This window comes from Quercus suber, unplaced genomic scaffold (assembly GCF_002906115.3).
Source record: "Quercus suber isolate HL8 unplaced genomic scaffold, Cork oak 2.0 scaffold_168, whole genome shotgun sequence".
NCBI lineage: Eukaryota > Viridiplantae > Streptophyta > Magnoliopsida > Fagales > Fagaceae > Quercus > Quercus suber.
Genome location: NW_027069628.1, coordinates 1,101,830 through 1,116,841, shown reverse-complemented (window position 1 = coordinate 1,116,841; position 15,012 = coordinate 1,101,830). Strand labels below are relative to the sequence as shown.

At 33.4% G+C, this 15,012-nt stretch overlaps 2 protein-coding genes across 2 annotated transcripts; both read left to right on the top strand.

The window, feature by feature from the left end:
• The first annotated feature begins 5,807 nt into the window (after positions 1-5,807).
• LOC112019496 (osmotin-like protein) lies at positions 5,808-6,991 on the top strand. Its single transcript, XM_024052015.2, has one exon. It carries the CDS (start codon positions 5,888-5,890, stop codon positions 6,638-6,640), a length of 753 nt encoding a protein of 250 aa, XP_023907783.1. The 5' UTR covers positions 5,808-5,887; the 3' UTR covers positions 6,641-6,991.
• A 5,319-nt stretch (positions 6,992-12,310) lies between these two features.
• On the top strand, positions 12,311-14,011 carry LOC136069413 (osmotin-like protein). Its single transcript, XM_065777918.1, has 2 exons — positions 12,311-12,366; positions 12,911-14,011. The coding sequence occupies exons 1-2, from the start codon at positions 12,311-12,313 to the stop codon at positions 13,587-13,589; spliced, it is 735 nt and encodes a 244-aa protein (XP_065633990.1). The 3' UTR covers positions 13,590-14,011.
• The last annotated feature ends 1,001 nt before the right edge of the window (positions 14,012-15,012 follow it).

Here is a 15,012-nt window from a genome sequence, read left to right as displayed (position 1 = left end):
AAAACTGTACATAAAAGTTAAAAGTCCAGCTTATAAACTCATGCCAAACGACATTTAGAAATAGTGAGAGTAAGTCAAAGGTAGAATATTCAAACTAGCCAAATAGACTTTGCAGTCTCTAGCCCGTGAGTATAGAAAGCTAAGCCCTTAAGAGATTGTTTGGTTAAGAGAAAAAAAAAAATTGTGTATTTTGTTTTCATTTTCTATTTTTGTGGGATCTACCACTAAAAAATGGTTTAGCTTTGATTTGTGTACTTAGCTTTTATTTCAATACAATATTCAACAAAGTGAGTTTGAATATAGAAAATGTATACACATTTTTACTGTTTTCATATTCACTAAAAATGAATATATCGACATTTTTGAAAAAAAAAATCCAAAGTTTGCAGGCTCCAAAACCAATGGATTTTTAATATGTTGGGTTTTGTGGGGTTTAGTTGTGTTTCATTCGGATGACGATCCGACCTGAAATGATGTTGCGTAGTTTTTAATGGAAATTTTTTTAAGACTTAGTCCATGGAGCGAAGGCTTGGGCTAATAGGCCCAAGTTGTAGCACTCATGGACAAGTCTCTTGGGGGTCCAAGTGCAACGCCCCCGAGAAAGATTTTTTGGCCCATTTTGTAGCTTATTATGAATCCTGTGCGTAGAATATAGAAACCGTTATTTTAGTGATTAGGGGTTCTTGATGTAGTTTTTGAAAAAGAGAAAAAATGTACTGCCGCAATTTGTAATTTTTCCCTGATAATAGTAAAATCCCTGCAACTCCGTGGACTTAGGCAAATTACCAAACTACGTAAACATTGTCTTGTGCATGTGATTATTTTTTCTTTGGCGTATGTTTTCTCTATTTTGTTTCTCACAAATTTGGGAATTTCATGTTAATTCTCTCTCTCTCTCTCTCTCTCTCTCTCTCTCTCTCTCTCTCTCCTCTCTCTCTCTCTCTCCTCTCTCTCTCTCTCTCTCTCTCTCTCTCTCTCTGGGGGTGGTGGTGGAGAATATTGGTTGTAGATGTGGATGTGAGTGGTGGATTTGGATTTAATGTGGGTTTTGAACCCATTTGTATATGGGTGGCTACTGATGGATGTGGTTGTAGCTATGTGTTCAGATTTGTGACTGTGGGGGTGGTGGATTTGGGGTTGATGGTGATTAATATAGGTTGTAGGTGGTGGATTTGGGTTTGGTGGTGGTAAACAAGGGTAGTAGGTGTGGCTGTGGGTGGAATTTTTAATCAAAAGATAAAAGGAAAAGATAAAACAAATACTAGACTAGAAAATTAGTGCCAAACAAAAAATGAGTATAGGATTTGAGAAAGAGAATATGAGTTTAGAATATGAAAATAAAAAATGAATACAACCCAGCACAAACCAAACAACGCTTAATTATCAATTTGAGTAATCAAAGTCTAAAACCACGTAGCCTTCCATCCTAGTGAGTCACTGTGGTTACAAACCTTTAAAAAGGTGCCTCAAAGTCAGTAAGAAGTTCTAGTATAATAGACACATACGGTAGTATTAAGCCAAAAGAATAATTCTATGATGTATTAAGAGGATTCAGAAAGTTAATTATTGTCTTTTTATTGTTTAAAATACCCCTAATTTAATTAACTTATCATTATTCCATTGAGTTAAAATAGTAAATCAACAAAATATTAAAATATTCCTATAAAAGAAAAACCACCCACATCCCATTACTCCAATATAAAATATAAAATAAAATAATTCCTATTAAAAAATTCCTTTGTACTTCCAATACCCCACATTCTTATAACTAAAAAAAAAATCTACCCACAGTTTCTATCAAAAAAACAAAAACTACTGATTCATACGTTATATCAAAATGATAAAGTTTAGTTACAAAATTAGTTGTAACCTAAGGCTATAAAATTGGAGGTGAATTTTGACAAAACAACCATTGGATTACATCTTATTCTTATAAACTTCATACTTGCAAGTTTTGTAGTTTAAAATTACACATCAAACATAAGCTTATAAATCATGACCCGTGTCACATTTAAAAAAAAAAAAAAAAAGCTTCATCGCACACGTGAAGCACATGTGATGAGACTAGTATGTGTATATATATAGATAAATTTTAAATATGAATAACCTATTATGTATATATTATTTATACATAAAATATGTATGTAACATGATTCTTTTGATAAATGTTTATTTTCTCATATATAATAAAAATGCTTACACCAAGTTAATCTTTACATGCTCTCAAAAAAAAAAAATTTTTACATAACTAAATATGACCCCTTTTTTTTTCATTCAATTTGATTGTAAGCTATGAATTATATTTTAAATTATATTGATCATAATTGGTATTTTTTAAACATTTTAGATCAATATTTTTATTAAAAAGGTAGAAAATACACTATTTGAGTATATCAAATAGTTCTAAAAATTCTCAAATATATTAAAATATAACCAATTTAAAACAGTTTAACGTCATTTTATACTCCCAACCATATATAAGTCCATATATGAAACATATAACAATAATAAAAAATAAAGAAAACATTATTTTTAATAGATGACAAATGAAATATGGATTTCTAACTGTTGTGTCTTAACCAACAATCCTAATTGTTTTCTCAAAAAAACAAAAATCCTAATTGTCCTTTATTTTAAAAAATAAAAATATAGAGTCCATATCTCTAATTCTCTAAATGCCAAATTTTTTTAAAAAAAGAAGTTTATTTTTGGTAAGTAGAAAATGGCTTCTATCAAATAGATTTAGTTAGCTATATCTAGAAACATGTGTCTAACAAGTGTCTTGTACTAGATTGTAACTCATTTTCATATGGTGGATTGCCTTAGTCGGGGTGTGTCCCTTATAGTGGGTTTCCTTATGAGTCATTCTCCACTATTTTTTTAATTTGTCAACAAATCAATGTGTCTTTATTGTTTTATTACTTTATTTATTTATTTTATGTTTGCTATTTTTATACTTTAAATCTGATATTTGTGATTACGTAATTGGTTTAATTGGTAATAAATAGATAAACTAACTGCATAATTAATTTGGGGTCTAAACTTGTTGTCTCATGATCCACTTGATCGAACTAAATTACTTCTATTTCCATTGATTCGAATCAGAGTTCCTCTTTTATTGTTCCTAATGTTGGGATTGTGTGTGCCAAAAACGATTAGTTCGATTTGATGCAAAATACTTCTCTATTTTTATTTGACTTACTTTTGTAGAAAGAAAGAAAAAAAATTTAAGAATAATATGCAAAAATTACTCTTAAGATTTTAGCTAATACAAAACACTACCAAGATTTTTTTTAAATATCCAATTTATTCTCTAAGTATAAACGATAGTTTATACTATTTGAAAGTTTTCATATTCCTTCAAATCCTCTACTTTCTTTTTTATCTCTGCTTACTATCCATTTAGCATTTGCTACCCAAACATTTCTTTGTGCATATAATTGCCATAACGCGGTTACTGTGAGACCAATGCAGTCAAGACCAACTGTTCAACACATGCTATGGAGTCGGAGTTCTTTGAAAAGATTGAATTCTAAACCACTATTGAGATACCAACTTTGAATACATTTGATATCAAATTTCCTATCCATCCAGCTAACTGAAAATGCTAAAGATCATGAGGCAAGAACATAACTAGTAACCATGCAAACTACAAATTAGGTATACGAGGAGAAAGAACACAAACAGTATTCAACACCATTTGTAATTAGAGAATAAATTTGATATTTTTTAAATTTCTTAAATAATAGTTTTATACAAACCCAAATCTTGGTTTTTGTATTTTACCATTTTAGTCACTATCAGAATCAAGCAACAAAGACAAGAAAAGTTTTGGCGGAAAAAGATAAAGACAAGAGAAATGATATTTATGATTTGTTTTATATTTTATCTTAATTGCTTAAATGATAAAGAAAAGTTGTTAAAATTGTTAATTTATAAAAAATATAATTTTCTTTAAGTTTGAGAATCTGGATACTCACATGTTTTAAAAGGAATCCATATTCTTACTGAGAGGGGTTTAAGGGAGGAATCTAGATTCCCCTGACATCTGATTCCCTTGCGTAATTTGCAACCAAATATAGAAATCTTTAAACATTCTCAAAAATCTTAAAACATTACCTTGTACCAAACACTACATAAGAATAATATATAAAATTCTATTTAGGAGACTTGTTTTGCTTCCTGGCACAGTCTTTTACTCATTTTTAGTTTGAAATTTGAATAGTTTCTTTTTGGAGTTTGTACTCATGAGTCCTGACAGATACTTGTCCATTGCATGTCATTGTCCACGTTAGCAAAATCCTTTATCCTTATCTCCAGAAACTACAGTTGCTATTTGATACTTTTTTTTTTCTTTTTGACAGAATACTTGCAACTAGTTACACATGCCCCTAATTAATTCGAGCTGAACAGATTTGGCCCCCTGGGTTCCTTGGGTTATAATTTTTAAAACATAACTAATGATCACATCAACCAAATGAGAAAAATGAAAGGTAAAACTTCTTATATGGTGTAGCACAAATTCTTTAATTTCTTTACTCAAAAAAAAATTCTTTAATTTAAATTCAACTATACAATTATATTAACTAATGTATTAAAAATAGTATTATTTTTTCAACTAGTACCGTAAATAATTTGAAAGGTTTATGAATAGTCTAGACTCAATTCAAAAGGAAGTTCATTTAAAATCATTTATCTAGTAAATAAGTTAAGGTAAAATTCAATTTTTAACTAAACTATTAAACATGTTAAGCCCAAAATGTAATAATTTATTTGTATAAACTCAATTTTTGTATATATAATATTTAATATTTTTGTATAAACTCAATTTTTGTATATATAATAAACCCAAAATGTAATAATTTATATATATAAACTCAATTGAATTCAAACACATAATTATTTTGAATTTAATTATCCTTGTAAAAGATAACATGGTTTAAATCAATTTACCGATCAGTGTTTAAATTCAATTAGAAAAGTGAAGCTTTACTGTTAATTTTAAATATCCAAAAATATCAGAACTATATTGTTTTGGTCCGTTGGAGTGTCTTAACGGCGAAATTTTATTGGACAGCCTACACTGAATAAAGGCCAAAATTATAGGATGGATATATATATATATATATATTTTTTAAAAGTTACAAAGTAGAATTGAATAAATAAAGTTAACTTTAAGCATTTATATAGTTATTTCTCAACCAAAAAAAAAGCATTTATTTAGTTTATGATAAATTAAAGTAGGATCAAATTCAAAATTAGATTAAATTAACAATTATGAACTTTTAATAATACTGTAAAGTCTTAAATAAATGACTTCCTGTTCTGTATCCACAACTTCACTGTTATTGGGAGGCCAGAAGACGTTATAGTCGTTGGCATCCCCACGTTTGCTTGTTCAACTGACGTGAGTTATCTAACTTTGGTAATCTTCTGCCCGAGTTTGAGCAATATAATTCTTAATTTTTTAAAATATGCATAAGTAAAAAAAAATATAAAAATATGTATAATGTTATTTCAAAGTTAAAAATAAGTTATTTTACCTTAGGAGTGAGATAACTTTTAACTTTGCCCTTTTAAAAATTAAAAAAAAAAAAATTCTTTTAAAATTAAAAAAAATTAAATTTACTTTCTCTGTCCCTAGTTTAGTTTCTGACCGACGTTGTACGTAAAAAAAGTCTCTGACCGACGTCGTACATAGTACCACAAAAAGACAATAGTGCACGTACTCAAAAACCAAAAGAAAAAAACGCCCAACTTCTCATATACCAATAAGGGTAATCCTACTAGTAGTAGTTCTACACCAGTTTGCATAACATACCAAGCTCCTATAAAACACAACCAAGCCCTTCGCTCTTTCTCTCACTCTCACACACAGCTTCTGAAAATGGCTTCCAGTTCCTTTGTCTTTCTCACTGCCACATTTCTTATCCTGTGCACCCTCACCAAAGCCAGGAACCCAGGTCTCGTTCTAACCCTGCTTAACAACTGCCCCTTCACCGTCTGGCCAGCCATCCAGCCCGACTCCGGCAACCCCGTCCTCGAGCGCGGCGGCTTCGCTCTCAACGCTCGCGCCCATCGCTCCTTCCCCGCCCCGACTCAACACTGGTCGGGTCGGATCTGGGCCCGTACTGGCTGCAACTACGCCAATAACCGCTTCTCCTGCGCCACCGGCGACTGCAGCAACCGCCTCGAGTGCAACGGCCAGGGCGGCGCCACCCCGGCCACTTTAGTTCAGTTCAGTCTCCACAATGGCCACACTGACCTCTCCTCCTACGCTGTTAGCCTCGTTGACGGCTTTAACATCCCCATGACTGTGACCCCACATGAGGGTAAAGGCCAATGCCCTATGGTTGGCTGCCGTCCCGATCTGCTCAACACGTGTCCTGAAAAACTCAAGCTCCGGTCACCGCCGGGTCAGGGTTCAGTTGTTGCTTGTAAGAGTGGGTGTCAAGCATTTGGTACCGATGAACTGTGTTGTAAGAACTACTATAATAGCCCACAAACGTGTAGGTCTTCGACCTACTCTCAGTTCTTTAAGCGCGCTTGTCCTGCCACGTTTACTTATGCACATGACAATCCGTCTCTCATGCATAAGTGCTCGTCGCCTCGTGAGCTCCAAGTCATTTTCTGCCACTAGACAGAAGAGAGACCACGAGATATGCATGCATGCCCATCTTAATTTCAGTCGGTTTAGTACTTAAAATGGGAAAGTAAAAAAATATAAATAAATAAATATAGTTTGGGTTGTTATTGACATTTCGCTGTGACTTATGTAATGGGCTTATAGTTATATGGTGCAAACTGCAAAGCCTCTTTCTTTTAGGATTGGAGTGGGGATGTAATCTTTTGGGGTTTGTCTAATGCATGTGTAATGTGTATGTGTGTAATTATTGCTTGCTTCTTCTCTCTCTCTCTCTCTCTCTCTCTCTCCTTAATGTAATACAACAAGTCTTTTGGCTCAATATTATAAAAATTAGAGTTTATTGGATTTATGTGTACTATGCAAAGTTTTTTAACTAAAAGGAGAGATGCAAATTTCAATATTGGTGTTGTCGAAATACAAGTAAAAGAAGAGAGAGAAGCTAACAAATCTGACAAAATTTTGGTATTTCGTGTTGCTGAAATTTAAGAAAAAGTGGAGACAGAAACTGACATCAATTTCGTCAATTGGATTGCCGAAATTCAATTGTCATTTTGCTTCTATTAGATTCTTTTTCCCGTTTGGTTAGTTTCTTCATGATTTATTTTTGTTTAAAAAATAAAGATAAGTAACCCAGGGGGATTGAACCCTTGACTAAGGGTCATTCCATATAAGAAGCATCCAGTAAGCTACCGCACACAAGTTTTATCCATATGGAAACTAAATTTACTTATTCTAAAACTAATAGATATTTCAAGTTTCCCCAAAAAAAAAAAAAACACACACACACACTTTTTTTTATATACTTTCCAAAAATTGATAGTTATGATAACAAGAATGGTAAATTCAAATTATAGTTCATCCACGATGATGTCAAAATTAATTAATATTAACTAAATAAAAATAAAAATTTTGTAAGAACTAGTAACCTTAATTAAAAATGACAAAATTTAGTTACAAAATGGGTTGTAGCCTAAGATTATAACCTTACTCAATATATTTTAATTGGAGGTGAATTTTGACAAATTCATCAATGAATACATCTTCTTCTTATATCCTTCATGCTTGCAAAAAATTTAGAAAATTAAAAATCAATAGTTATATCATCAATTAATTGTTTAATTGTAAATTTTTGTAATTTAAAATTATGCATAAAATATAAACGTATAGATCATATAGTAAATAATATTTGATTGACACAAAATTTGACATGTATATTAAAAGTATAAAGGACATACAATTCAACGGTTAGATTATCAAAATATGTAGTAATATTTATTTTATTGAATAAGGCTACAACCAATTTGTAACTAAACTTTGTCCAATTAAAAAATTATTGAAAAAAAATTTGAATATTTTACAAACATATTACATGAATTAAAAAAGAAGATGATATTGTTAATATTTTTCAATTTAAGATAAATTTTGTTAATTATTTTATATTATTTAGTAGTATATCATAAGAATTTTTTAGTAATCAAAGTTGGCAATACAAGTCATACTTGCATGATGTGTCTTGAGTTGTATAGCATAATTATTCATGACTTTTTTTTTCTTTTGAAAATTCATATGGCTCGTTATAAATAGATTAAAATTGGTAATATAGTTTAAATTTTTGGAAAATAATATTTTATTTCAAGAGTAAAAATAAAAAAAAAATAGATATTTTTTAATATGTATTAATTTACATCCATTATAATTTGGATTACTACATTTTTCCAATCACAAAAAATACCTAGGGGTATGATGAGTGTTATGCGTTTGTGGTTGAAATAATTTTCTTATCATACCCCTATGTATTTTTGTGATTAAAAAATGTAGTAATTCTAAATTATAATAGATGTAAATTATTAATATTTACAAAAAAAAAAAAAAAAAAAAAAAAACTACTGAGCACGCACATGAGTGCGTGCTCAAATGCTAGTATTCCGTAATTATCAAGCGCTTCTTAGAGGCTTTCTATTTTTTTAAGAGATTACTACATTTTGTACTCATAAAATACATATGATGAATATTATGCGTTTGTGGGTGAAATAATTTTTTTATCACATCTCTAGGTATTTTTACAGTGCTATCCTTAAGTTTTGTATGGTTGGGATTATTATTACTTATCACGAGCGTACTTAAAGACCCTTCTTTTTTTTTTTTTCTTTTTTCTGAAGGCTAGTGATTTACATTTATTATAATTTGGAATTTCTACATTTTCAAATCACAAAAATAACTAGGGTGTGATGAGAATTATGCGAAATAAAATTATTTCACCTATAAATGCCTAAATCTCATCACACCCTGGGTATTTTTGTAATTGAAAAATGTAAAAATTCCGAATTATGATGAATGTAAATCATTAACCTTTAGAAAAAATTCCGAATTATGATGAATCTCATCACACCCTGGGTACTTAAAGACCCTCGGAATCTTGTCTTCACTAGTTATTCAGATAACACAATACCGCTCAATTGCATTCACCAAGCGTCACCGGCTTATTTTGGCAAATACCTGATGCTTCCCAAGCTCCAAAACATTCTCTACACTCTGAATAGGTGTGGGTTATATTTAGGTACAAATCTCCTCTCACAGTATAACAATGGGAAAGGGGAGGAGAAGAGACTTCGAGGATTTCTCTCTTGAGGATGTGTAGCTCTCTCTAATAAGGTGGGTGTGTTATAGAAACATTTCTAGGGTTTTCTTTTAAATAGGCTCATTACAATTTTGTGGGTAATAAGGGTATTGACAGTATGAGGGAAAGATATAAAAGTCACACTTAAAATCATCCTGGCAGAGAGTTTCACAGGTCACTTGCGGGTTAGCCAAGTCGCGAAGTGACTAGGAATGGCAACAGGGTGGGTTCGGGGCGGGTTTCTTTATACCTAAACCCGACCCACGGGTCCATACCTGTTACCCAAACCCAACCCATTTAATAAACGGGTTTTTTTTGTTGCTCCCAAATCCGCCTTAGCCCAAAATCACGAACAAAGAAACCAGTTCAAACCCAAAATCACAAATCATCACAAAACATACATGTAACGAACCCAAAAATAAATAAAAATAATCACAGAATTTTCTTGGCAATTTTCTTACCATCCAAACGGATGTCAGGATCTAACAAACTAATCTGCACAAAAAATCCAACAAATCCCAGAAATTTTGCAAACCCATAAATAAAATTAGCAAATCTAAAAATCCCACCCAAAAAAAAAAAAACCACCCAAACCCAACTGATTGTGGGTCTGTAACGGGTGAGGGGTGGTTCACAATGGTTGTGGAGATTTTCATGGTTGTTGAGAGTTTTGACTTGTCAACGAGGATTTTCTTGGATCATGTTTTCTGGGCTTGGTTTTCACTATGGTGGCTTGGGTGAGTTGTCGGTTGCGTGGTGCTTAATTGCTTGAGGGAGGGCTTGTGTGGGGCGTGATCGCTTGAGTTGAGACTTAAGAATGAGAGTGGAAACTGGAAACTGAGTATGGCTCACGTGTGAGAGGGGCGGTTGCTGAATCAGAGTGAGGGTTAGAATGAGAGTGAGTGTTAAGGTTAGATATAAGGTAATATATATATATATATAGTTAGTTAGTTAGTTAGTTAGTTTTTTTGGTAATTTTAGCTAAACTAAACGGGTCGGGTTCGGGTTCGAGTCGAGTATTGGAAAAACCCAGACCCGACCTAAACCTGTTTCTGGTTTTATTTTAAAAATCCAGACCCGACCATGCTGTTTATCAGGTCGGGTAAGGTTGGGCTGGGTACCCGCAAGTCGGGTAACAATTGCCATCCCTAGAAATGACTCGCAAAATACAATCTGGCACTTAACTCTTTAGCTTCCAGTATGTGATTCTAATGTGACCTTTCATAGGTCGTCCACTCACGAGTCAATCGCGAGCAAATTGCGAACTTCACTGTCTTGAGCAATCTTCACCAACTTAATACTAAACTCATTACAAATAAATCCCACAAAATACAAGGAAATAAATTAATGCAATTACAATACTTTTTGTCATGAAATAAAGCCAACATAAATGTTATATAAAAAACCATGACTTAACAATCTTCCCTTTTAGTTATTCCATGACAAAAACACCCTATAACAAACTCTAAACTTAAACATGGGTTTGTGAACAATGGCAAAAGTCACTCACACCTAAATCTAAAACATGTGACTAACTTAGAACATATATATCTATAACTTGAAACATTTGCACAAAACATATTAGACCCTCAAGGTAAAGCAAGTAATAAAAGGACAAGTAAAATGTAATAAGTAAATTACGATCAAGTAAAAATGATGTGAAACATATGAGCAACTTGATCAAACACCAAACAGTCATATGAAAATGACTACAATGATCACTTAGCAACAAATGATCATCCAAACATGCAATCAATAAAGTACAAGGCAAAAGGAATGTTTACATGTCCAACGCATAAACACAATGCGATGAGAACAACAAAGTATAGATACTAAACATAACTCAAAGCACCTTAAACATAAACTAGAAAACAAATAAAGAGTAAAACAAAACAAAACATGGTTTTCTTGATAAAAGGATGTCTTCTCCCCTTTGGTATATGCATCTCTCCTATGAAATTTCTCCCCCTATAAATGTGCCCAAGATTCATATAGAAATGACTATACTCTCTAGTATACTCTCCCCCTTTTTGACACGTATAGACAAAGGGGCAGAGAAGAAAGAGGGAAAGAAAGAAGATATGAACAAGGATAATGATGCATAAGGGGTATAAGATAAATGAGAAATGAAGCTTAAAACAAAAGACAAAACACCCTAAAAACACAACGCTACAAAGTATAAGGTAAAATACTTTAATTCACCCCCAAATGCTAGTGCTCTAATAATATTATTAAAAATTCATAATGTTAATTCAATCTAATTTTGAATTTGATCCTACTTCAATGTAGGCTTTTCGTTAGTGGCTGTCCAATTAAATTGCGCCGTTAGACACTCCAACAAACCAAAACAATATAATAATGATATTTAAAATTAATAGTAAAGCTTCAGTTTTCTAATTGATTTCAACATTGAGTAAAATTGATCAATAAAATATAAATCAGGTTATCTTTTACCAAGGTAATTAAATTCAAAATAATCATGTGTTTGAATTCAATTAAGAAATCCAATGTATTGCATCTAAGATATATTGACTAACGATCCATTTTTCTTGAAGTAAAAAATTTACATATAAAAAATTTGCAGTAAATATTTTCAAGTGTTTATGACAAGCAAAATTTTTCAAGCAAACCACCGAAATTCACCACCAAAGTAGTCGATGACTTGATGCCAGTGGTCCAATGACCAAAAATGCCATTTCAACCACCAATACTTGCGGTCTAGTCATTATAATATTAAATACAAAAATCAAGCTTATACAAATAAATTATTATATTTTGGACTTAACTTTAAAACTTTAACTGAAAATTGAATTTTACCTTAACTTATTTACCAGATAAATAAGTTTAAACGAACTTCCTTTTGAGTTGAGTTAATATAATTTTATGGTTGAATTTAATTAAAGAATTTGGGCTACATCATATAAGAAGTTTTACCTTTCATTTTTCTCATTTGGTTGGTTTGATCATTGGTTATGATGATACGCTAAAATCGTCAGTGAGTTGTTGGTTCCAAAGCACTTCAATGGGTACCTATGGAATAAGAAAAAATGGACGAAACAGAAGGCACCGATGTGATCCCGCCCAAAAACTCTCCAAATGTCAAGTTAGTGAATGAGAAATCTCAAAGAACTCTATAGCAAGAGGGCAAGGAATTTCTTGCATACCGAAATCCCTTAAATGTAGGGATCTTCCTTTGTAAAGGGTATTTGATGTTAGGATTTCCATGATTCTAGGGTGTCTTTCCATATGATAAAAAACACATGAGCGTGATAAGGTCTTGGTACGTGATGCGCAAAATATTTCCATATACGAGCACTCGTGGGGACCACGCATGGCCACCTAGACCTGTCAGCCTCTCCATTTTGTCAGTCTTATGGTCCATCGTCGCTTCATTTCTTCCTGTTTATCCGAGATGTATCCGTCGACCTCGAGGTTGTCAGTTTTGCAAGTGCCGTCGATTTATCAAGGACCCTTTATCGACTTAAAGCTGACGACCCTGCAGAGATCGTCTGCTTTCTTAGCCTTCCGTTTATAAATGCTTGTTTATGTTGAAAATGCCCCCATGAGGTTATGTTTTAAAAATTATAACCCTATGAACCCACGGGGCCAGATCTGTTCATCTCGGATTAATTAGGCGTAACTAGCAGCAAGTATTCTCTCCAAAAAATTAACAACTGCCCCTTCACCGTCTGGCCAGCCATCCAGCCCGACTCCGGCAACCCCGTCCTCGAGCGCGGCGGCTTCGCTCTCAACACTCGCACCCATCGCTCCTTCCCCGCCCCGACTCAACACTGGTCGGGTCGGATCTGGGCCCGTACCGGCTGCACCTACGCCAAAAACCGCTTCTCCTGCGCTACCGGTGGCTGCGGCAACCGTCTCGAGTGCAACGGCTTGGGCGGCGCCACCCCAGCCACTTTAGCTCAGTTCAGTCTCCACAATGGCCACACTGACCTCTCCTCCTACGCTGTTAGCCTCGTTGACGGCTTTAACGTCCCCATAACTGTGACCCCACATCAGGGTAAAGGCCAATGCCCTGTGGTTGGCTGCCGTGTCAATCTGCTCGCCACCTGTCCTGACAAACTCCAGCTCCGGTCGCCGCCGGGTCACGGTCCAGTTGTTGCTTGTAAGAGTGGGTGTCAAGCGTTTGGTACCGATGAACTGTGTTGTAGGAACTACTATAATAGCCCACGGACGTGTAGGTCTTCGACCTACTCTCAGTTCTTTAAGCATGCTTGTCCTGCCACGTTTACTTATGCACATGACAGTCCGTCTCTCATGCATAAGTGCTCCTCTCCACGTGAGCTCAAAGTCATTTTCTGCCACTAAACAGAAGAGAGACTACGAGATATGCATGCATGCCCCATCTTAATTTCAGTCGGTTTAATTCTTATAATGGGAAAGTAAAAAAAATAAAAATAAATAAATAAAACATCCGTTAATGTGTGCCGGCAATTCATTTTTAGAAATATTTTTTTAGAAATTGAAAAAGTTATATACTTTTTCAATTCTTATGAAATTCTTTTCTAAAAATGAAAATTATTGTGTGCCCTTAGGCACACATTAGCAAAATCCATAAATAAATATACTTTTGGGTTGTTATTTACATTTCTCTGTGTCTTATGTAATGGGCTTATATGGTGCAAACTGCAAAGCCTCTTTCTTTTAGGATTGGAGTGGGGATGTAATCTTTTGGGGTTTGTCTAATGCATGTATAATGTGTATTTGTGTAATTATTGGTTGCTTCTCCTCTCTCTCTCTCTCTCTCTTCCCTTAATGTAAATACAACAACATAGTGCTTAGCCAGTGGCTAATGAGCAAAAATTGCTCTCTTTTAGTCTCACGTAGTAAAGTTCACACTTCAGACATATAAAATGGTACTTCAATTTAAAATATTGTAATAGAGAGTCTACAACAATTTTACAATATTTTTACAACAAATCATAGGTGGTTAGATATTATTGGTTCAAATTTGAAACTAATAGTAAGATTACTTTTTTGCCCCAACAATAATAACCAGTAACAACCTGCCACTTAGGATTAGTTGTAAAATTGTTGTAAAAATGTTGTAGACATAGCATTTCTCATTGTAATAGCAGCTGAACGGGTCTCAATAGCTATGAGTGCTTGTCCGCATGATCAGTTTTTCTGGACTGGATAATGTAACGTATGAACTTTGTAAGGGTTGATTGTCTGTTTCCAAGAGCACGTACTTGGTGGTGAGAGCATACTTCTATTTATGGGCCTTGAAGTCCAGCCCATATAGCAAAGAAAATATGGGCCAAATGCCTAACCCATGTAATGAATTAATTGCGGGCCAAGAGCCCACTAACTTATGAAACAAAAATAAATACGCTAATACTTGTTGGGCCTAATATTTTATATATATATATATATATATATTATATTGTTGTGCAAGAGTAGAAACTCTCACATCAATAAACATATACAAAATATAACAATATTTAATATGGTTCGGCCAAGGACATTAATCAACACTCACAACTCACACATACAATACTCATAAATCTCACCAACATAAAAGCCTAATATACTCAATAACTCACACTCACAAAACAAACAACTCTTAACACACAACTATGGGTAATCTTTCAACCCAAAATAATCTACTATCTACTTCTAGGAGCTTTTCACCTCTTCTAGGAACCTTGGGCAAAAGCCATCAAATAGCTCTTCAAAAAAACTCGCTCATGTTCTTCTAAGAACCTTTCACCCTTTCCTCGCCTAAGAG